Source organism: Heterocephalus glaber, unplaced genomic scaffold (genome assembly GCF_053883595.1).
Source record: "Heterocephalus glaber isolate CG9 unplaced genomic scaffold, H.glaber_assembly_v1.0 deba00001532, whole genome shotgun sequence".
Classification (NCBI taxonomy): Eukaryota; Metazoa; Chordata; class Mammalia; order Rodentia; family Bathyergidae; genus Heterocephalus; species Heterocephalus glaber.
This window is the reverse complement of record NW_028258330.1, coordinates 3,610,117-3,631,576: the sequence shown is the minus strand read 5'-3', so window position 1 is coordinate 3,631,576 and position 21,460 is coordinate 3,610,117. Positions and strand designations below refer to the sequence as shown.

Below are 21,460 nucleotides of genomic sequence, written 5' to 3'. Positions count from 1 at the left end.
AGATCTTTCATCTGCAGAGTATGGGGTGTAATCATGAGATAGCAGCAAACACATTTTCCCACTGGTTAGAAGTTAAAGCACTCTGTTAAAAGAATAGAGTGCCTTTCCAGCATCTATGAAAGTAATTTCTTAAGAAGGTCCCGCTAGATCCTGGCATGGTAGCCAATTATGCCTATAATCCCAGCACTTGGGAGGCTGATACAGGAGAATTGCCAGGAATTTGAGGCCAGCTTGTGCTACATAGCAAGACCCTGTCTCAAGAAACAAACAAACAACAAAAACAAAGAAAAGAAAAATAGTCACTCCGTTACTTTTAGGATTTTTAAAAAACTACTATTTTGTTTCTTGAATATAATAGAGAGATGTATTTAGCTTTTCATTTCTGTAAACTCATTTTACCCTTAAATACTGGTGGGTTTTCTAACCCCTGAAACTGTTATTTACTATCTTCAGGAAGCAGGACGTCTCCCCAACCCTATCAACAGGACTCAAGCCCCCTGCTGAGCCTGGGTGCCTTCCTGTAGCTGAGACATAAAGTGCCATTGCCTTCCTCAGCTGCTCGCTAGCAACATTGCTAGTTTCTCTTTCATAGAATGTGTGTCGGAGTGCAAAGACTGCTCTTCCATTCACATCAGCGAGTCGGGGTGAGGTCCAAGGTGGGGTCAACAGCAGCATCCTTATGTCCCCTCACCCTGTCAGTACTGGGCCCTCCTTCTTTCTGAGAGCACCTTAGTGGAAGAGAGAAGACGGTGTTCCCTCTGGCAGTGTTCATTCCCAGTGCTGTCCCCTAGCCCTCCTCTGTCCCTGCTTCCCATTCCAGGCCTGTGACCTTAATAATGCACCATTTTCTCCTTCCAAGGAACAGCTAGGATGGCTTCCTTGGAAACTGCTGTGTCTGGGTCCCATCATCCTCTGCTCCACATTCACCAGGGTATGCTAATCTTTCCCTGTCATTTCCCATTTCCCAGTAGAGCAGCCACCACCCTGTACCTCTGCCATCTATTGGATCAAACACAGAAAACTGGTCATTTTCTTAGCGATTAAATGAGCTGAGCTGGAAAGGAAAGATTGATGAGATCCTTTAGTGGGAAATTGATGTGCAAAGGACTCCTCTGGCCCACGTGGTCTCTCCCATCCCTACATGCAAATATCAAGGCGGCATATGTGGCACACCAGGGATGTGAAGGAAGCCCCTCAACAATGCCTTGTCTCCTTCTGAATATCTGCAAGGACCTCATGCATTATAAGGCACCAGCTGCTGGAATACATTGATCTAGTGCGTTTTTAACTACATGGAGTTTTCGGGCTTGTTAGTGGATCCTACCAAAGAGCATGTGGTGTGAGCCCCACTCCAACTGGGGCTGTCTTGGTCCCTCTCTGTGGCCAGCAGGGTATTCTGTGCCAGTTGAACCCATTCAGCCACTTCCCATGCAGGCAGGCACACTGCTGTCAGCTCCTCTTCCCCCTTGGTCAAGGCCAGCTGGTGTCCCCCTGTTCTGGTCAAAATTCACTTCCCCTTATTTCATCCCACCTGTACTTTCAGCAGCTACTTTCTGTCCCCTACTTTTTAATTCTTACTCTAGAAGTAAGGAAATTTTACTTCTCTGAGGCTCTCTCTGTTCTCTCTCTGTGTCCACCTTTCTTTCTCCGTTCCCTTCCAACTTTGATTCAGCCAAAATCAACCTCACCATTTCGGCACAATAGTCATACCGCTGCCAACCTCCATATAAAATATAAGAAAGGGGCCGGGGGTTTGGCTCAGTGGTTCCAGCGCCTGCCTTGCAAGCTCAAGGTCCTGAGTTTGATACTGGGTACCAAAAAAATAAAAAAATAAATAAAATTTTAAAAAATATATAAGAAAGCCCTGTGACCCGAAACCCAATCTGTATTTGAAAGAGACTCAGTGCCATAAACCTCTCAAAATTCTAACAATTTCTGCAGTTTGTTCTTCAATCTGCTCAACATCACCTTTCCTTAAATACGTATTAAAGATGTGATTTCTTGTTTCCCTGAGTTTAAATGCCACCAATATGGCAGAAGTATTATTTTATACCTACAATCTGTTGTAGGTACACACAATTTGGTTACATTTGGGATTATGAAGGATTCTGTGAGCTAAACTAAAAACCTAAAAACCAGACCTAATGCTGTTAAGGGAACATGTTTCTATCTTACAACCCAGGTGTACAACCCATCTGGCAATTGGATATTTCTTATACTGCCAACTTAATAGTGAATACCAAGTAGAAGAGATAGCAGGAAAATCTGACAACAGTGAGGTCATTTTGTTTCAGATATTTAGAGGGTGCAAAAGCTTGGTCCTTAGCAAGGGGAGAGAATTAAGAACAGCAATCTGATAAATGCCTAGCATTCATCCATGTGTCCAGTCAGGAAGCATTCTGTCACATCCATCATGACAATGCCAGCCACTGTGGGAAGCTCCAAGGTGACATGTGGGAAAGATGGATAGGGAGCTTACAGTACAAATACATCAGCTCCCAGAGAAGCCCAGGGATGCAGGCTGTGGTGAGCACTGGGAAGATGTCTGAGTCTGCTCTCTGGAACTATAACAGAATGCTCAAGACTGGGTAATCTATAAAGAAGAGAGGTTTATTTTGACTCAGTTCTGGAAGCTGGGAAGCCCAGGATTGACTGGGCCACATCCAATGAAGGTCTTTTGCTTCTCCAAGTGGTAACAGAAAGTGGCAGGGCAAATTGGTGACTGTGGAAGAAAGAAAAAGGGTGCAGGCCCTGGTCGTGGGTACTCTTTCCCTGAGAAAGGTACTGGCCTGCTCTGAGTGCCTTGCCTCCATCATCCAAGCACCTCCCATGAGGCTCCAACTCCCAGCACTGCCTAGTGATGAATTAAGCCTAGACAGAGTTTTAGCAGGACAAACTGTCTTCACATTGTGGCAGACAGAAAGATGGACACAACCCATCCTATGGGGCCTCAGCAGGCTAGAGGCTGGACCATAGGCTGCAGCACACACATGGTAAGATCTTGACTCTGGGCTTCAAGTGCCAAAGTTTCAACCTATACACACTAGGACAACTACTCTGATAAATACAAATAATTATATTTTTATGCCTGGGTTGATTTGTCCCAAAATGAATAATCCAAGATTTTGTCTACTGATTTTTTCTGGGGGACTCTCCCAAAATAAGATGGTTATACTATGATTATTTTACCATGCTTATATTTTTGATGTCAGCTTATGAAAAAATTATTTACAGACACTGGAGTGAAGCTAATGCTATTGTTAAAAGCTTCAAATGTTATTGGTTTGATGATAATAGTAATAAAGCATTGTGTATAAAAGTGCTGAATTTGTGCTTGGTATATTAGAGTCACAAGATAAACACTAACTGAGTCTAAAAATTATTTTCAAAGTAAAAGTGAGAAACAGTGTATAAAAGCTCGCAATTCCAGAAAGATAATAAAAGGAATAATCCCCCATACAGAGAAAACCTTTAAAAGGCAAGATATTGAACTGGTAAAGAGGAAGAGACTGACTTTGTTACATCAGGTTGTAACCATGTTTTATAATATTTATCAAGGGACATGATACAACCTGTAGGTCCTGATTTATTCACTAACTGACTAGTACTGTAATGAGGTTCTACTGTGTTTTATGATTAATTAGAGAAATATAGGTAAATAATCAGAGCATGTTTGAATGGAAAGTTCCAGGTGAAATTATGTAGGCTGTTATTTAATATATGACTGATAATGGGGACTATTCTTCAGCAAATATTCATAGACATAGCAGGTGGATGGAGTGTCCTTCTCTGTGTCCTTGACCATAGGTGTGGCTGTAGTGCATGAAGAACTAGAGGATGTGACGTAAGCAGAGATTTGAAATTGTGTAAGTGATTGTGCTTGCTCTTCCTTGCTCCTGAGCCCAGGAAAACAAATACACTGGTGTGGACCCCAGCCCAGTGTGGAGCCAGATCATCTAACACCAGCTTTCCATGGATGTGTGCATGAACCCATAACATGCTTAATGTTGTTTGACATTTTGGGGTTACTTGTTACCCAGCGTTATTGTAGCAATAGCTGACTGTTATGGTGAACAAAGTCTCATATTTTTGTTATGGAACTTTGCTTTAAATTAAAGATAGCTATTATCTTAAATATCCCTCAAAGTCTTGATGCTAAAGTCATAGTCCCCACCTGTGGCCCTTTGGGAGGTCCTGGAATCTTCAGGACCTGAGGTCAGGTGGGAGGAAGCTAGATCTCTGGGCAAGTGTCCTTGAAGGGAAGAATGGGACTCTGGCCCCTCCTCTCTTTTTTATTCTTTTCCCCCACATGCTTTCTGCCATGATGGATCATCTCCCATGGACCGAAAGTCACCAGAGCCAAGCAACCATAGACTGACACATCCAAAACTGTGAGCCACTATAAGTCCTGCTTAGAGATTGATTTTCTCTTTCATCACAGTGATTTCCATCATTTTCCAGCTGACTTACACAAAATCCAAGACTGTTTAGAATTTAAACTATTTATCAGTAAACCTCTAAATTAAAATTTAGAGATTTTATAAAGTATATTACCTGTCCCTAGTGTTGCTGCTGACAACTAAGATGGAGGAGCCTGGAAAAATACCAAACATGGAGTTATGTGTGGGCTTCGACCCACAATTTATTCAGGAGAAAGAATTCTGTCTTGGCACAGGCATCATGAAAGAGCAGCAGACCTCAAACCTTTGACAGTTTGAGGGCCAGGCGCTGGCTGTCCTGGCAGACTGGCTCTTTGTTGTGCTAGACAGCCAAGTTTCATGGTTTGCAGCAGGTGGGAGCCTCAGTAATTTAAGCAAAATGTTGGCTCTTTCAGCCAAGAAAATCTCAGCTCGCTGAGGAATGTTCCCTGCACCTCCAATGGGGAGGAGACCACAGCACCCTAGTGTGGCAGGAAGGGAGAACTCTGCTCCCTCATCCAGTGCTCTCCTTGTGTCCTCAGAGCAGGAGCAGGAGCATGGGCCACCTCCACAACATGGTCACCCTCCAAAAAGCCATCTGAAAGTTAGTCCGGCTTATTTTTCCTAAGCCAATAAGACAAGCTATTGCACTGACTTTTAGTTTTGGATTGCAATTGAGTTTTCCATAATTTATTCCACCAAATTGAATCAATACATTTGCCATTTATTTTGCCTTGTAAAATTCCTTTTCATGTTCTTTTATAAACCAGTAAAAAATAGAGATGTGATGTGGTAAAATTGTTACAGCATGCCTAATAATGAATCTACAGCAAGTCCTCTCTTTGTGAAAAGGTAAAAATGCTGATCCAATGTTAAAATAGCATGTGCTACACTTTTCTTATAGTGTCATTGATCTCAAAACTGATGAAATAATAGAAAAGCATTTGTAATTACTGTAATATTTTTGAAAAAAGTAAATAAATAATATAGACTATTACTGTCAAAATGTTCTTACACAAGAGAAATCTAGGAAAGCTGAGTGTGATGGGAGGCCTAGGCAGAAGGATTGCCACGAGTCTGGGCTGTATGGTGAATTCAAGGCCAGCCTGAACCACATAGCAAGACCATATTTCAAAAGGACAACAACAAAATATTATTTTTTTATTTTATATTAGCTGAGCAAAATGACACCCTTCAGTCCCTCTTGCTAGGTCTGGACATACTACATTCTAAAATTCACAATTTGAATCTTTATAAAATTACTTTTTGAAAAGCAAAATGTCCTAGTCCTTAGTTCTGAAAAAAGGAAAAATTTCCTTGAAGTTAACCCAGTTCAACTTTAAGTATTAAAATATCTGTAACATGATGTGCATAAATTTTTTTTTAGCCATTGTCCTTTTATGTCTTAGGAGGAATTTGCAAGTATGGCAAACTTCAGTAATTTTTTTCCTTTAATAAGTGTGGCAAATAGGGAACAAAAACAAGATAAAAGGTTTTATTCTAGGCCATTCTGTTCAGCATAATTTCAACTTTCAAATTATAGGAACATAAATGAATGTCCTACTTCTGGGTTAGAAGTACTTGACTACTTTGTGGGATGTTTTGTGCCAATTCTTTGCTAAATTATCTTGGTCACAGTTGCTAGGTAACACCACTGGCTTCCTGCAGCTGAAAAATGAGAGGGTTACAGGAAGCAATTCGGCATTATTAGCATTTTACTAATAAGTTGGTTTTTTAACTGTGTGTCTTAGTATTTTTTCCTCCCTCCTTTTCCAGGGAATGTCATTGTCTACGGGAACACGATCGACACCTATACCACTGTGGAAACACTCTTACACCTGGGTGTGAGAGGCTCCTGCATCTATCTTGTGCACACCCCGCCCAAGTCTACAGTCACCTGCATCAACAACTACTTGGTGGAGAGTGCCGTGGAGGAAGCACTGGGGGCAGCTGGCGTCACCACCTTCTGGGATGCCATCCTGGCCCAGTGGAACCAGGGCCTGAACCCCGACCCCATCCACTGCGCCAGCTTCACCACGCCTACCAAGACTTTCCAGCTCCAGTGCACCGTGAGTCCCTGCATACCCACCCACCCAGCCGCAGGGGTTGGGGGTCTCAGATTCTGACTTTTCTGAGACTCTTGCTGAGTAACAGCAAGCTACTCCAAACTCAGGGCTGCAGAACAACAACAATCTCTTGTTATTATCTCTCCAGGTGAGGGTTTGACTGGGCCCAACCAGGCAGTTCTCACCAGAGCTCTTTTGGCGGCCGAAGTCAGTTGGAGGAGATGCGGGCACCTTCCAGAAGGCATATGCACTCTCTCGCCTGGTTGTGATGCAGATTAACTTAAACTGGGATTTTAGCCAGAAGCTTTATAAATGGCCCCTCTGTGGCACTGGGCTTAGTTCTAAGGGCAAGTGGAAAGAGAGAAAGACAGAGAGAGAGAGAGAGAGAGAGAGAGAGAGTTGAAACTGTGTCCCTTTTATGACATGGCCTCAAAAGTCATGTGGCATCACTTCTGTCACACTCTCTGCTGGAGGTTAGTATCACCATCCATGTTCACTGGAAAGGGAATTAGCCTTAGCTTCTTCACAGAAGGAGGTCAGAGGTGGGAGGAGGGCCGCCATCTCTGGAGACCTGCCCTGTCTTAGGCCAGGTGCTCCCTGAGAACCATGGGAATTTTATATTCTGCTCTTTAATACATTGGTTTCTGCATCCATTTTGTGAAGTAGGTAAGTCTCAGGCTCTGTCATAGGTGTAATGGATATAGCAGTGAAAAGACAGAAAAATTCATTTCATTTTAAAAGTGATATTGTCTACACATGCATGTCATTGAAATACCTATTTAAGATAGGAAAAATAAAAATCCTCTTAGCCCAATTTTCCCCTCCAAAATGATGATACTGGAAACTTGCCAAGTACATCTCAGGGAACCTCTAGAGGGGAGTGTATACCCTCCCAAGGAAGCAGAAGCCTAAGAAAACTTCCCAAAATCCCACTGGATCCTCCGCCCCCAACCTTTGCTTCTATGTTCAGATTAAAATCAGAATCATGGCAAAAAAATATCTTGCAAATACTCTTAATTGCCCTGATCCAAAACACCTTCCTGAGAAACCTTCATCATACAACAGTGTGGGTCAGATGTGAGTGGGAAGTTGATCTGTGCTGTCGGATCCTTTCTGCCTGTCCTGCTGTGCATCTCAGGGAATGGTCTCTGCAGATGATTGTCCCAGGCTCCCTGACTCCCTAATTTCCATCTTTCTTTGTCCAACACTTGGTACTTGCAAGAGATAAGGATGGAAAGGGAGAGATTGGGATGTCAGCCCCCCTCACTGTCTGCTTTGGGCAGCAGCTGTCAGCGTGTTGGGTGACCTTTAGTGGGAGCGAATTTGCCTCTTGACAGTGATAATGATGTTGTGAGCCCCCAGACTATGTTTTCCAGAAACCCTCAGTACCAGTGAATGTGGCTCATGTGGAAGTAGGGTCTTTGCAGATGTGATCAAGTAGGGAGAAGGCCATCTTGGATCAGGATGTGCTCTCCATCCAGTGACTGGTGTCCTTCTCTAGAGAGAGATCTGTTGACATGAGGAAGCAGCTATGCTATGCCATGGGCAGGGATTAAAGTAATGGTAGCTATAAGACACCAAAGGGCGAGGATTGCCAGCAACCACTAGAGCCAGTAAGGGTCTAGCTCCTTCCCTAGAGCTTTTCCAGGAAGCGTGATCCTGACCACACCTTGATTCCAACTTCTGGTCTCCAGAGATGTTAGAGAATGTGTTTCTGTGGTTTAGAGCTTTCCATTGTGTGGCACTTTGCTATAATACCCACAAGAAACTAAAATGGATGGTGTATGTAATTGCTAATGACAGTTTTCATAAACAGAATCACACACTGTACCTTATTTTTTCATTTGGCTTCTTTTGCTCAGCATAGTTATTTTTGAGATTTCATACTGTTCCATATGTCGATAATACATTCCTTTTTACTGCTGAGTAGTATTTTATTGTGTCGCTATATCACATTTTGTTTAATCATTTTCTTACTATGCATATTCTTTTACTTGTTTTTGAGTAAACACATATTTTCATTTCTCTTAGCTATATTCTCAAAGAGTGGCTAGGTCATATGGTAGGTGAATGTTTGCCTCTTTAAAAAGGTACCTACTGTTCTCTAAAGTAGCTGTGCTCTTTTACATTTCCACCACCAATGTATTGAAAGTTCTAGGTGATCCTTGTTCTAGCCAACACTTAGTATTGCCAGTCTTTCTAATTTCAGCCTTTCTCTTATGTGTGATATGGTATATCATTATGTTTTTAATTTGTGCTTTCCTAATGTGGTTTTCTACATTGTTTTACATTGTTACAATGTTTTCCTAATGTGGTTTTCTACATTGTTTTACATTGTTTATAATGTTGGGCATCTTCTCACACACTTATTTTGTGAAGACCAGAGCTATTATAAATGGATTGTTTAAATTTTAATTTATTATTTAATTAAAATTTATTATAAATGGATTGTTTAATTTCCAATCACTCACTGATAGTATACACTCAGCAATTGATTTTGTATATAATATAATTGATTTTGTATTATAATCTAAGCCTTTGCTAAATGCACTTCTTCATTCTGGTAGCTGCTTTCTAGATGCATAAACTACATGCAAATGGGGGCAGTTGTATGTCTTATCTGATATTTAGACCTCTTATTTTCCCTAGTTGCCTGATTCTACTGGCTAGGACCCCAGGTGCAATATTAAATAAAAGTGGAAGAAATAGACATCCATGCTATGTTGCATAACTCAGGAGAGAACCTCCAGACTTTCACATTAAATACGGAGTTGACCCTGGATTTTCCTCACATACACATGTGCCACAAAATTATGACAAACTTTTAGTAGATTTTTTAAATCTACTAGGCAATAAGTAATTTATGATTATATATTAACTAATTAATGATTACTTCTTAAATAACTCTGGAGGTGATTCCTGCTCTTGAGAATGAAGAACCATCTCAGAGTCATGCTATGATTATTCTCTTTGTAGATGTTCTTCAGCTTCTGTGAGAAGAATGTAGACTATGAAACATTCAAAGCATTGAATGATGCATGCCTCGTCTATGATGGCCGGCTTGTGATTGACACCAACTTCCACACCAACGATGTTGCCATCAGAGCTGCGGGCCCCCTCACTAAGTTCTCCAACAGATACTACTCAAATGACTGGACTCACAAAAACTTCAGTTCCAAAGAAGTGGGCTTTCAGTTGGCAGCTGCTATGCTCACTCTCTTTGATCCAACCCTTGAGCCTGTGATGGAGCCACCAGCCGATCTGGACTGTCTCATCCCCATGTACAAAGGAGCCAAGATCCAAGGTGTGTGAGCAGCCACTTTCTCCCTCCACGAGGTCACACACTGGGTCTGGCCAGCACCCAAAGTAGCCACAGTGGTTTGAGCTCCATAGTCTCCCAGGGGGTTACCACAGGGATAGAGGAGGGGCACATCTCACTTCTCAGGCATTCATTAGGAACCTGGCATTATTGCTATTAGGGCCCTTTGCATCTTGAGCATTTGTTGTTGGCTATATCCAGACTGTGGTCCTATTTACAGATAAAGAAATAGACTAGAGAACTACCCAGACCTTGCCTGGAGGGCTCAGCAAGGGTGGGTGGTGATTTCTCTTACATCTTATCCAGAACCCCCATTCTCCAGCAGCCCAGGCCTATATAGCTATCTCAGTGGATGAGCACTCAACCATTTGCAGCTATAAAACAGTCTACTTTTACCCCCTAAGCCTTGTTGACCCCCAAGGAGATAATGTGATAGGCAAGGCAGAATTACTTGACCTTCAAAAATGGTATCTTTGAATTTTTTTTTTTGGAACCAGGGCTCGAACTCAGGTCCTTGCACTTGCGCAGCAGGCGGCCAAACCATTGAGTTAAATCCCCCACCCCAGTATCTTTGAATGTTATGGATGTTCTGGCCAGAAAATCACACATTTTTACACAATTGTATATTTACTTCCAAGGGGCCACGGACCAACTCCTCTAGCCATCCTTAGGCCCAAACCCAGTAAAGAGAACATCAGAGGGAAGAGACAAAAGTCCCCCAGTCCAGTCCTCAGCCTTCCTCACCTAAAGCTATGGGCACAGGGAATTCTCACTCAACTTCTCACTTCAGTGAGCCCTCAGGAAAGACAGTGGCCCTGGGAAAGCAACAGAATAAAGGGATGTCAGACATCAGGTGCAGGCTTGGGGACAGCCCAAATATATTTAGGATTTGATGGCGATAGTTTTCTTTTTTTTGGTACTGGGGATCGAACTACGGTCCTTGCGCTTGCACAGCAGGTGGCAAAACCACTGAGCTAAATCTCTGGCCCATAGTGATAGTTTCTAAAGCAATGAGCAAAGACCTGTGTTGATTTTCCTTATAATGTTCAATTTTTTGTATTTTGGCCACATATTGGAGGCATGAGGGGGATGGGAACACACTGAAACACCTAAGGCCTCTGGAGGACTTGATCTGGTTTTGAAGCTGTTGGTTCAGTGTTGGGAACTATGGAAAGTCCCAGGACACATGGGGTTAGCTTGGCACATCTTGAGGCATGGATCACTCTATTATGGGGTATAATGTCACCTGTATATTGATTTGATTACATAAAACACAACCACCCCAGGGGGCTCCTGGCAATTACCAATACTGTAGTAGGAAAGTCTGAGGAGCACATAATGTTGTAGACGTCCCTATTTGGCCTGTGGTGAAAATGTAAATTCTGTTCCTCAACTCCTCAGCAACTCATTTTAAATGTGGAAACCTTTCTCTCTCCTCCAGGAGGAATTCTTCCTGGGTCCTACCATTACCTGCATATCACCAAGCCGGCCATCCCCATTCCCCTAGAGGTGCGGATGACACAGCCTGATTTTGTAAGTATTGCTCCTGGGTTTCATTTTACTTTGAAATGTAATACTCTGTCTATGAGAAGATGAAACTCTTTATTCAAGTCTTTCATGGAATGTGTTGTTGGTTCATGCATCAGAAACCCACTGTGGTATCAGCCCCCAAGATGGCCTCCAAGAATCCTTGGTTCTCATGCCCTTGTGTGGTCCCCTCCCACACTAAGGTGGCTGACCTGTGTAGCCAACAGGATATTGTGGAAAAGGCAGTGCGTGATCTTGAAGAGTAAGTCATGGAAGATGCTAGAGCTTCCAACTGTGCCTTCCTGGATTACATGCGCCATATTGTGAGGTCACCAGGCAGCCATTTAGTAAGGTCCTGTAGTTAGGCATTGAGGCCGCCACACCAGCCAGTATTGATTTTGCACCCTTACAAATGGCTGCCTTGGAGTAGCTCTTCCAGTCCCCCTCAAGTCTTCAGACAACTGCAGCCTATCCACATCTTGACTGAAAACTTATGAGAGACTTTGAGCCAGAACCTCCCAACTAAGCTATTCCCAATTTCTAATTTCCAGACTCTGAGATTATTAAAATTATTGTTTTAAACCAATAAGTTTTCTTCAGTAGATTTCATTATCAGAGGAGTTTTAGGTTTGTAACAAATTGAGCAGAAGGTACACAGACTTCCTACATTCCCTTTCACCATCACCACACCCCAAAACACACACACAACCTCCGCCATTATCAGCAACCCCGCCAAGAGTGGTACGTTTGTTAGAACTAATGAATCTTCACTGATACACCATTATCAACTAGAGCTCATGCTTTACAACTGGGCTTCACTCTTGGTGTTCTGTCCTAGGGGTCTTGACCACTGTGTGCTAGCAGGTGCCCATGTTACAGGATCACAGGATCATGAAGTAACGTCCCTACCCTGAAAATCCTCTGTGCCCTCCCCCCCCATCCTAAGGTCTCCATAGTTCTACCTTTCCCAAATGTCATACAGCTGGAATTAGTCTGCTTTCTTCTCAGACTGGCTCCTGTCACTTGGCAACATGCATTCAGGTTTCCTCCATGTCTTTTGTGGCTTGACAATGCATTTCTTTTCAGCACTGAATAATATTGGGCCACCTGAATAAACCATGGCTTATTTATCCATTCACCTACTAAAGGACCTCAAGCCATCAGTTTCCAGGTGACCTGTATGTCTGCTTTCGCGACACTGGGGCAAGCAAATCACTTAGGATCTAGGGTGGCTGTGGAGACCCCACTGTTTTCCTCCCCTCCCTAAATTACCCACCAGGCCATCAGCTAAACAGGAGCAGTGGGGCTTGACCTGCCCTGGCTAAAGGAACCCAGAAGGACATGCAGTGGCTGGTCAGCTGGAGAGCTGAGATGCCCTGGTCAGACAGAAGGTCCCAGGCTTATTCCTATCACCCAGGGCTTCCTCTCCAGTGCCATGTTTGCTTTTGAGCCAGTGAGGCAGGCTCTGGAGCTGCCTGCTTAACTTCTGCTCCCAATGTCTTCGCCTGGGTAATTTTGAGGATTAATGACATGATCAACCTGACATATTTCCCCAGTCTCCTTAAGGATAAGACTGGCCATCTGGCAGGTTCCAGCCAATGAAGTATACATGGAAGCTATTGAAAAAGTCCTTGAAAGGCAGCAGACTCAAAATTCTCCCTTCTCCCTTCAGGAAACCAGAACCCCAGCTCTCCTATGCATTCCCACATGCCTTGAAAAACTTCTTCAATTTCTCTGCACCTCTGGGATTGTCAGGATCATATATAAAATAGCTGGAGCAGTGCAGGCACAGAATAGTTCCAGAGAAAGAAAAAGAAAGAAAGAAAGAAAGAAAGAAAGAAAGAAAGAAAGAAAGAAAGAAAGAAAGAAAGAAAGAAAGAAAGAAAGAAAGAAAGAAAGAAAGAAAGAAAGAAAGAAAGAAAGAAAGAAAGAAAGTGAGAGAGAAGGAAGGAAGGAAGGAAAGAAGGAAGGAAAGAAAAGAAAAAAGAAAAGAAAAGAAAAGAGGAAGACAGGTGCTATGTGTTTGAAACTTCCTTCCCAGGGGCCTCTCCCAGATTCTTTTAGGTATCCTGTCTGCGTGGTCTGAGGTAGAGAAAACCGTGGGGACACAGGCATGGGTGCTCTGGCTTCTGTTGCTGTGTGGCACAGACATTTGACTCTGATCAGAACCCAGGTTCAGGAATTCAGACAGGACATGGCAGGAAGAGCCACGGTGCTTCGTGGCATCTGAAGCCTTAGTGAGAAGGCTAGACACCCAAGTCCATGATCTGGACCTCTGAGCGCTGTTTGCTCATAGCAGAGCCATTTTACTCACCCGGGCTGGGATGACTAAGACAAGGAGTGCTGTCCTCACAGCATGTGGCCTCAAAGACCTCAGACTGCCAAACTGACAGCTCAGGGCTCCGATGCACATGTTCTCCCTCGAAAGCTGGCCCGGCCTTGCAAATCACATAGCCCGGACAACCCCCTCCACCACTGGCCAGTCACAACCCATGGGAGTCAAGGGGTGGAAAGGAGAGTCCATCTCCTAGTGGCAACAATGTTGAGGTGGTAATGCAAAAAAATATGTGGACCAGGGCTGTTGCTGTGGCCATCTTTGGAAAATTCAATTTGCCACCAAAGAGGCGGATACAAGGTAAACAAGGTGTTCCAAAGCTAAGCACTTTGGTTGTCACATATAATAACCTGAGCCTAATATGTATAACAGCTAGAAAATACTGGGCTTGGTTTCAGAGAGAACCAGATTCTTCAAGAACACCATGCAATTTCCTACACGCAGTGTCATTTATGCAGGAATCACTGGATAAAGTCAGAGGAAAAGCCACAAGGTGTTTTAGATAATGAGACTTTTAATAAGAGTGCAACTTAAATAGAAGCTTTGGCTGGGGCTCTGACCATATTTGAACAGGACCCCTGACTTTAATTAGCCATTTTGTCAGGTGGACCTCTTTTTTAATTAGTACAGAAGACCTAAACCGATTTTTTTTCATTTGTATTATCCAAGAAAAAAAGTAGGATGGCTCCATAGCAATCTTTTGGGGTTGGAATTTGATTAAGGAAAATTGTTGCCAAAATGGTCAGGCTGTAACATAAATATAGGCAATGGTTGAGGCAGGTGGAGCAATATTTCACTAGTGAAGCTGAATTACTCTTCTTATAAAAATGAAGTACAAATGAATTTTATCAGACATCCTCAGTCCATTGGAGTGTTTAGGTAGGAAGATTCTTCCATGATCTATGAGCTCCTGGAGCACTAAACCAACAGAAGGAAAGAAAGGCCCAAGCTGTCTACATAATGAACTAATGTGCAGATTCCAGTCCACATGCCTTGTTGGCGTGTACACCATGAAATAAAGGAATTTGTCACAACAAATTCTGCCTTGGATATTATTAAATTTAAAGTCATGTGTTTGTTCTGAGAGCCAGGAGCCTAATTTCTTGAACACCAAGTCTGATTAACCCCACATCTTCCATCTGAACAAATTCCAGAGCTGTTTCCCAATCTTTGTAAAATCATAAAGGAACTCAAAAGGATAATTGTATTCAGGAAAAAAAAGAAGAAAACCACACTAGAAGCAGCATATTAGGTTCAAGATTCAACTCTCCTAACAATTTGCCATCTACTTAGAAGAAGCGAGACCACCCCCAACATGCCAAATTGAAAAGCGTGTAAAATAATCATAATCACCACAGAATCTCTTGGGGTGGCAGTGCTGAGAGGTGCCTTAATGCATCATTTATTGGTGAGATTTTCTGTGAAGAGTGGTGGGGAGTTTTCCTGATCTGCCACCCTCTGTGATCAGCAGTGACCCTCAGGACAGGGGGAGGTTGTGTTGGAGGACATCCCTTCCTCAATTGTCTGCAATGGATGCAAAATACTGTGATGCATTCCAGGTTCCCAGAAAAATCCCTAGTTATGCTAACATAGGACAAATCGCATTAAAATGGACACAGTTTGCCTTCCAAAATTAGAATCTGTGCTCAGGAAAACATCATCGCTGTTGCTTTAGAGTGGCAGCTTGCTCACTGGAGGGATTCATCAAGCCCTCGTAGCTATGGAGCACATATACTTAGCATCATGCTGACATCACAGCACAGGAGACCCTGAGATTGCAATCAGATCTTTGAAAACTATGACCAGTAAAAAAATTAAATAGGCAACAGATCTATCACAAGTCACTGAAATGATGCCGCAAGTAACATCTGCAGTGCTGGATGCTCACACTGTCACAGCCAGAGCAGCTCAGGCACTTGTCAGCCACCACTTGTGGGGAACCATGGCTTCCAGCTTGAAGTGCTCAGTCAAAGTCCCAGTCAACCCTGCCGAACACAGGAAGTCCAGGCCCACTGCAGGTGGGGCCTTTTGGGGTCACGTTGCTGTTGCCCACAGTGGTGAGTCTCAATGTGGCCTTGAGATGTTACTGGGCACAGAGCAACACTTCTTGTGGATTGTTTCTCTGCTCTCCAGTGATCCCTGGGGAAACCCTCAGCCAAAACCATCCTGTGCTCTTGGGGGGCTCTCCTAGACCCCAGCAGCTCTATCCCCTCAAAGGGATCAGGCCCCACCTTGGACACTCACTTGTCTGCAGCTTTTTTTTGTTGTTGAGGAGTGGAGACTTAAAACCCACTGAATGGAAAAGGTCGAGGTGCATCCAGGACTGGCAGGATGGAGATAAAGGGACTAGATACCCCACAGCCAGAGGCTCAGCCCAGCCCTTTCCACCCCTTCCTGGACAAGCCCCAGCCCCACACTCCCCCTGCTGGGGCCCCACCCCCTTCATCACTTTCCCTGTTTTCCCCTCTTTCCTTCCTTCCCCTCTTTCCCTTCTTCCCTTTTCCTATCTTACATCTTACCTCTTCCTTGCTTCCTCTGCTTTCTGTTTCATTTCTGTCTCCATTTTCTGGTCAAAAATCTATTTTCTTGCCACAGCACAGTCAGAATATTTACACATAACTTCATCATTTTAGAAATGATAATCATTGCTTAAATTTAAAAACTACAGAGTCAAATGAACAGAAAGGGAAATAATAAAAAATTATCCAGGTTCCCAACCATAGAAAATGACCATTCACATTTGTTTAAATGTTGATACCCCCCAGATGGGATGCACCGTGATGGTTGTGAATATTTTGGTGTTATAATATGCACTGTGAACACATTTCCCTGCTGGGAAATATACTTACATTGCACCATTGCATCTCCCTTGTGGCCCATCTCTCAGCCTCTTTCCCAAGTCTTGCTTGTTCTCTCTCTCTTCCCAAACCCCAGCTTCTCATCTGCACTTGGGGCTGGCCCAGCCCTCATCCACCTGACTCACCCCACTCATATGCCTCTCCTTGGCAGGGTCCCCTAGGCTTTGCCCTGGATACCCAAACACTCACCACTTGCTTCAGGTTATCTGAAAAGTTAAACCATGCATCCTTGTTTAGACAGAATCCCCAGGTGATTTCCAGGACTGAGTAAATGTTTTGGATCAGAGGAGTCCAACTTGACCTGGATCCCTAAATCTCATGCTCACATTCAGAGGAAAGCTTAAACCTATAAGTACCCAGCAGAGATGAGTTATTGTGTACTGAACTCAGAGTCCAAGAGCAAAGTGAAAGTCCGGCCACCACCACGGAAACCTTGCTTGGTCCACAGAGTCCCCAGTCCTGGCCTCCCCAGTCCTGGCCACCAGGGAGCATGGCTGCAGGAGTCAGGTGACTCTATCAGGAAGTGGAACAGAAACACATGAATGACATGGCACTAGAGAGGTATCTTTCCTATCATTGGCTTTGTATGGCAGTTTTAGTCAGTCTTGAAAGGGCAAAATGCTAGAGTTCCACACCGTGAGGTGTTTACAAACTGAAAGGTCATCTTCGAGCTTGTATGTATTTGCCATGGTCTTGTCCCTTTTCCCCAGGAACCAGTCTTATCAAACTGACCCTCCCAAGCCCAGCCATCAGGGATTTAGTTGCCTTTCACCTGTTTCTTTGTTTAAGTATTCTTTAAAGCAATGAAATTCCCTGTGATCACTTTGACTAGGATGTTTTCCTCAAAATGGTCCTGTGAAAACCTAAGAGATTTGAGTCTGAAAACAACTCACAGATTCATGGTGAGAGACACAGGTCTAGTTTTAGTCTTTGGCATGTAGAAAGGCAGTTTTTCCAGCACCATTTATGAAAGAGGCTATCTTTCTTCATAGATCAACGATCTAAATATTAAAACATAAACACTAAATCTGCTGGAAGATAGGATAGGTGGAATGCTTGAGGATATAGGATTACGCAAAGACTTTGTGAACAAAACCCAGACTGCACGGGAGACACTACAAATAATCAACAACTAGAACCTCATCTTATTAAAAAGCTTTTGCACAGCAAAAGAAATCACCAACAGTGTGGAAAGTCAACCCACAGAGTGGGAAAAAATTTTAGCCAGTGGTTCCTCAACAAAGGACTAATATCTCAAACATATAAAGAATTGGAAAAAAAAATCAGCCCACCCAAATTTAAAGACCCAATCCAAAAATGGGCATCTGATATGAATGCACAGTTCTCAGATCAAGAAGTAGAAACAGCAAATAAATTCATGAAAAAATGTTCAACATCACTGGTCATTCGAGAGATGCAAATTAAAACTACACTGAGATTCCAGCTCACACCAGAAATAATGGCTGCTATCAAGAAATCAACCAACAACAAGTGCTGGCAGGGCTGTGGGAAAAAAGAAACCCTTCTCCACTGCTGGTAGGAGTATAGACTGGTGCAGCCACTGTGGAAATCAGTATGGAGATACCTCAAAGAACTAGGACTAGAGGTCCCATTTGACCCAGCTACTCCCCTTCTGAGTATCTTCCTAAAAGAATTAAAAGCATCATACCACAGTGATTTATGTGCACCCATGTTTACAGAGGCATAGTTTGTAATAGTTAAATCTTGGAAACAACCCAAATCCCCATCAAATGATGAATGGATAAAAAAAGATGTGGGGATTTTTAATATAATAGAATACTATTCAGCCACAAAGAAGGATAAACTTGAGACATTTCTAGGTAAATAGATGCACCTTGATAACATACTTTTAAGTGAAATAAATCAAACACACATGTAAATATCACGTTGTCTGTCTGGTATGAGGAACTGAAAGCGAAAATAAGGGCCACAGTGAATAATAAATATTGTGAAACAAGAAGAAATTGTTCAAAATTATACAAAATGTGACATACTTTGTCAATACTTAAAACGTTTCCTGCAAAAAAATGGTACACTGGGCCGGGGATTTAGCTCAGTGGTCTCGCCGCCTGCTGCGCAAGCGCAAGGACCCGAGTTCGATCTCTGGTACCAAAAGAAAAAGAAAAAAAAAATGGTACACTATTATTATGAAATGAGCTGAGAGATAGATTAGCAAATGAAAATATATATTGATAATGATACACAGTGTATTTACCATGGTTGTTCTCTAATAATTTTTGTTATGCAAAATTATTTTTTAATAGAATGGTTTTTATATTTTATTAATATCTACTTATAATACATTAAAATAAAATTTTTTTAAAAAAACAACTCACAGAAAGGAATAAACCCAGTTCCACTCCCTAGCTGTGAGAAGTAGTGAATAATAATTGGTTGTAACCTAGCAACTAATTTAGAAGCAAGAACAGTGCAATCACAGTTTAAAACATCTGGACGAGCGTTTAGTTGTGCAATCAAAGTTCGTGGTTTCGACATGCTGTTATCTTCCCTTGAGTTTGGTCATATCTGTATCTTACAACAAGTGACAAAGATATGTTCTATTTGCAAAATAAGTCACTGTGATAAAGTTCCCAAAGTCCAGAGATGCTTCTAATGCTGTTTTTCTGATCCACCTCAGGGTTCAGAAATAGTAACAGGCAGCGCAAAAACTGGGACCTACTTCCGAATTCACATCAACAAGTATAAAATGGTAGAGGACATCACATGCCTTTCCAAGGAGCCTTTCCCAGTCTCCAACTACATCCGCTTGTTCGGCCAGCATGAACAAGCCCTAAACAACCTTTGTGCACGTTACGATAGTGACCAGATCACAGATCTCTACAGGTAGGTGGATGTTGCACCTGGCTGTGGGGTGACACACAGGGCCTGTCTCATGGATGGCATGGGGGGTGTGATGCACACTGGGAGAGGCAAGAGTGGGGAGATTTGCTCCTGATTGAATAAAGAACTGACCAGCAGCCTTGGCTGGAGAGTGAAGGGTCAAGGACTGGGGTATATCCATGCCTGGATCCCAGATGCAGCACACAAGCCTTCACGCCAAGGAGGGAGTTGGTGACATGACGCCATACACCAAGTCCCCTTCACATGTAGCTTCTAAGAGCAGTGGTCAGAGCCTAAGAGCAAGATTTGGAAGTAGGATGTGGAAGGATCTGGCCTAGTGGGAGCTCCATGACCCCCAGAGGGCTGTAGCAACCTCAGCTTTCTCCTCTAGTACAAGCTCACTCAGAGGTGGGCAGCCATTTGTCCAAGATGCTGGTGAGGGAATTCCTGCACTGGAAGAGCTCGGTCTCTTCTCAGACTCCAAGACAGTCGCCTATGCTCTGCCTCAAGGAAGGCCTGGTCTTCCTGAGTGGAAGCAACTGCTGGGCCCAGCTTCCTGCTCCATGAGGCTGAGAGACTTCCGCTCTGTCCCCAAAACAAGATGGTGACAGATAGAATTTGAGGATACAGATCACAGGATGCCAGTGTTCTTGCAACTTGTAAGGGCCACTGCCGGGATCATCATCGATATTTCCTTCCTCTTAAAATTTTTAACTGTAAAATACAACATATCAGTAAAAAAAAGTATTGAAACACACATCCATACTTGAAGGGGAAATAATACTGGAAATCTAGATGCCCAGAACCTATGTTAAGAAACAATTCCTTACCTGGGGACATTGGAAACCATCTCTGACCCTACCCTACCTCTGTCTCTTGGGAGACAGCCACCATCCTGAAGTTTTACTTAGTCATCCCTTTTGGGGTAAGAGATCAGTAAACTTTTTCTATAAAGGGACAGATATGGTCTCTGTCACTAGTGTTCAGCTCTGATCTTGAAGTGAGAAAGTGGCTGTAATCAGTGTGTAAACAAACTGATGGAATAACATATCCTGACAAAGGTTCATTGACCAAAACAGGATCTAGCTAGATTTGATCCAAAGGATACAGTTTACATACCAACTCATTTTAGACATGGGCACATATACATACATGATTTTCTAAATAATGTAAAAAATTGAACAGAATTGTGTAATAAGTTTAACAGAATGCTTTTGAGCAGAATCTCTGGTGTGCTGAAGAAAGCAAGCCTTCTGCTAAGCACTGTTGATGAGAGCCACTCGCACTGGTATTTGCAGGTGTGGTTCATTGCTTTTTTTCTACATATCCAGTACTCTTCCTTGTGTAACTGTGTCATAATCATTCATGGCTTTTCCTTCAATGGATGTCTTAAGTTGTTCCCAGTTTGGTGCTGATATTGACTTCAATTTCATAACTTAGCACAAGAATCAATTCATTAGTTCTTTCTTATCTTTGAATGAAGGCTTCTCATTTTCTCCATAAATGGCTTGCAAAATTTTTGTTTTATGTGATCGAAGGAGCTTTATATTTTTATAGCAATGTTATTAGTATCATTTTTAATTGATTGCTGCTGATGTATAGAAATGCTCTAATTTTTTGTATGGTTCTGTATCCTGCAAATTTGCTAAGTTCCTTCATTCTTTCAAATAATTTAGCTTTAAATTCTTTTAGATTTTCCACATAAATTATATCATCTGCAAATAATGACAATTGTTTCTTCTTTTTCAATGTTTGTGACTTTCATGTCTTTCTCTTGTCCAATTACATGGTCTGAGATTTGTAGAATAAAGTAAAATTAGGAGTAGTGAGGTATAGCACCTTTGCCTCATTCTTAAGCTTAAAGGAAATGTGTTCAGTATCAAACATGTAATATTTGCCATTTATATGGCTACAGATGCCCTTAATTCGGCTGAAAAAGCTCTTTTTAGGGTTGGGGGTATGGCTCAGTGGTAGAATGCTTGCCTAGTCTGCAGGACATCCAGAGTTCAATTCTAAGTACTTCAAAAGAATTAAAAAGAAGTTCCTTTTGATGACTGGTTTGCCATCTGTGACTG

General features: G+C 42.6%; 2 protein-coding genes across 10 annotated transcripts in view; one reads left to right on the top strand and one right to left on the bottom strand.

The window, feature by feature from the left end:
- The window catches only part of Cfap61 (cilia and flagella associated protein 61), a 274,915-nt gene that overhangs the window by 208,655 nt on the left and 44,800 nt on the right, over positions 1–21,460 (top strand). For all 3 annotated transcript variants that reach the window (XM_087189031.1, XM_004841158.3, XM_087189032.1), the window contains 4 exons: positions 6,195–6,487; positions 9,461–9,788; positions 11,245–11,336; positions 19,183–19,388. In XM_087189031.1, coding sequence (XP_087045157.1) covers positions 6,195–6,487; positions 9,461–9,788; positions 11,245–11,336; positions 19,183–19,388 — 919 coding nt within the window. The remainder of the gene's footprint in view (positions 1–6,194; positions 6,488–9,460; positions 9,789–11,244; positions 11,337–19,182; positions 19,389–21,460) is intronic.
- The window catches only part of Ralgapa2 (Ral GTPase activating protein catalytic subunit alpha 2), a 364,983-nt gene continuing 362,904 nt past the window's right edge, over positions 19,382–21,460 (bottom strand). For all 7 annotated transcript variants that reach the window (XR_015442045.1, XR_015442048.1, XR_015442046.1 and 4 more), the window contains one exon: positions 19,382–20,099. The gene's annotated coding sequence lies outside the window, so the exon portion shown is untranslated. The remainder of the gene's footprint in view (positions 20,100–21,460) is intronic.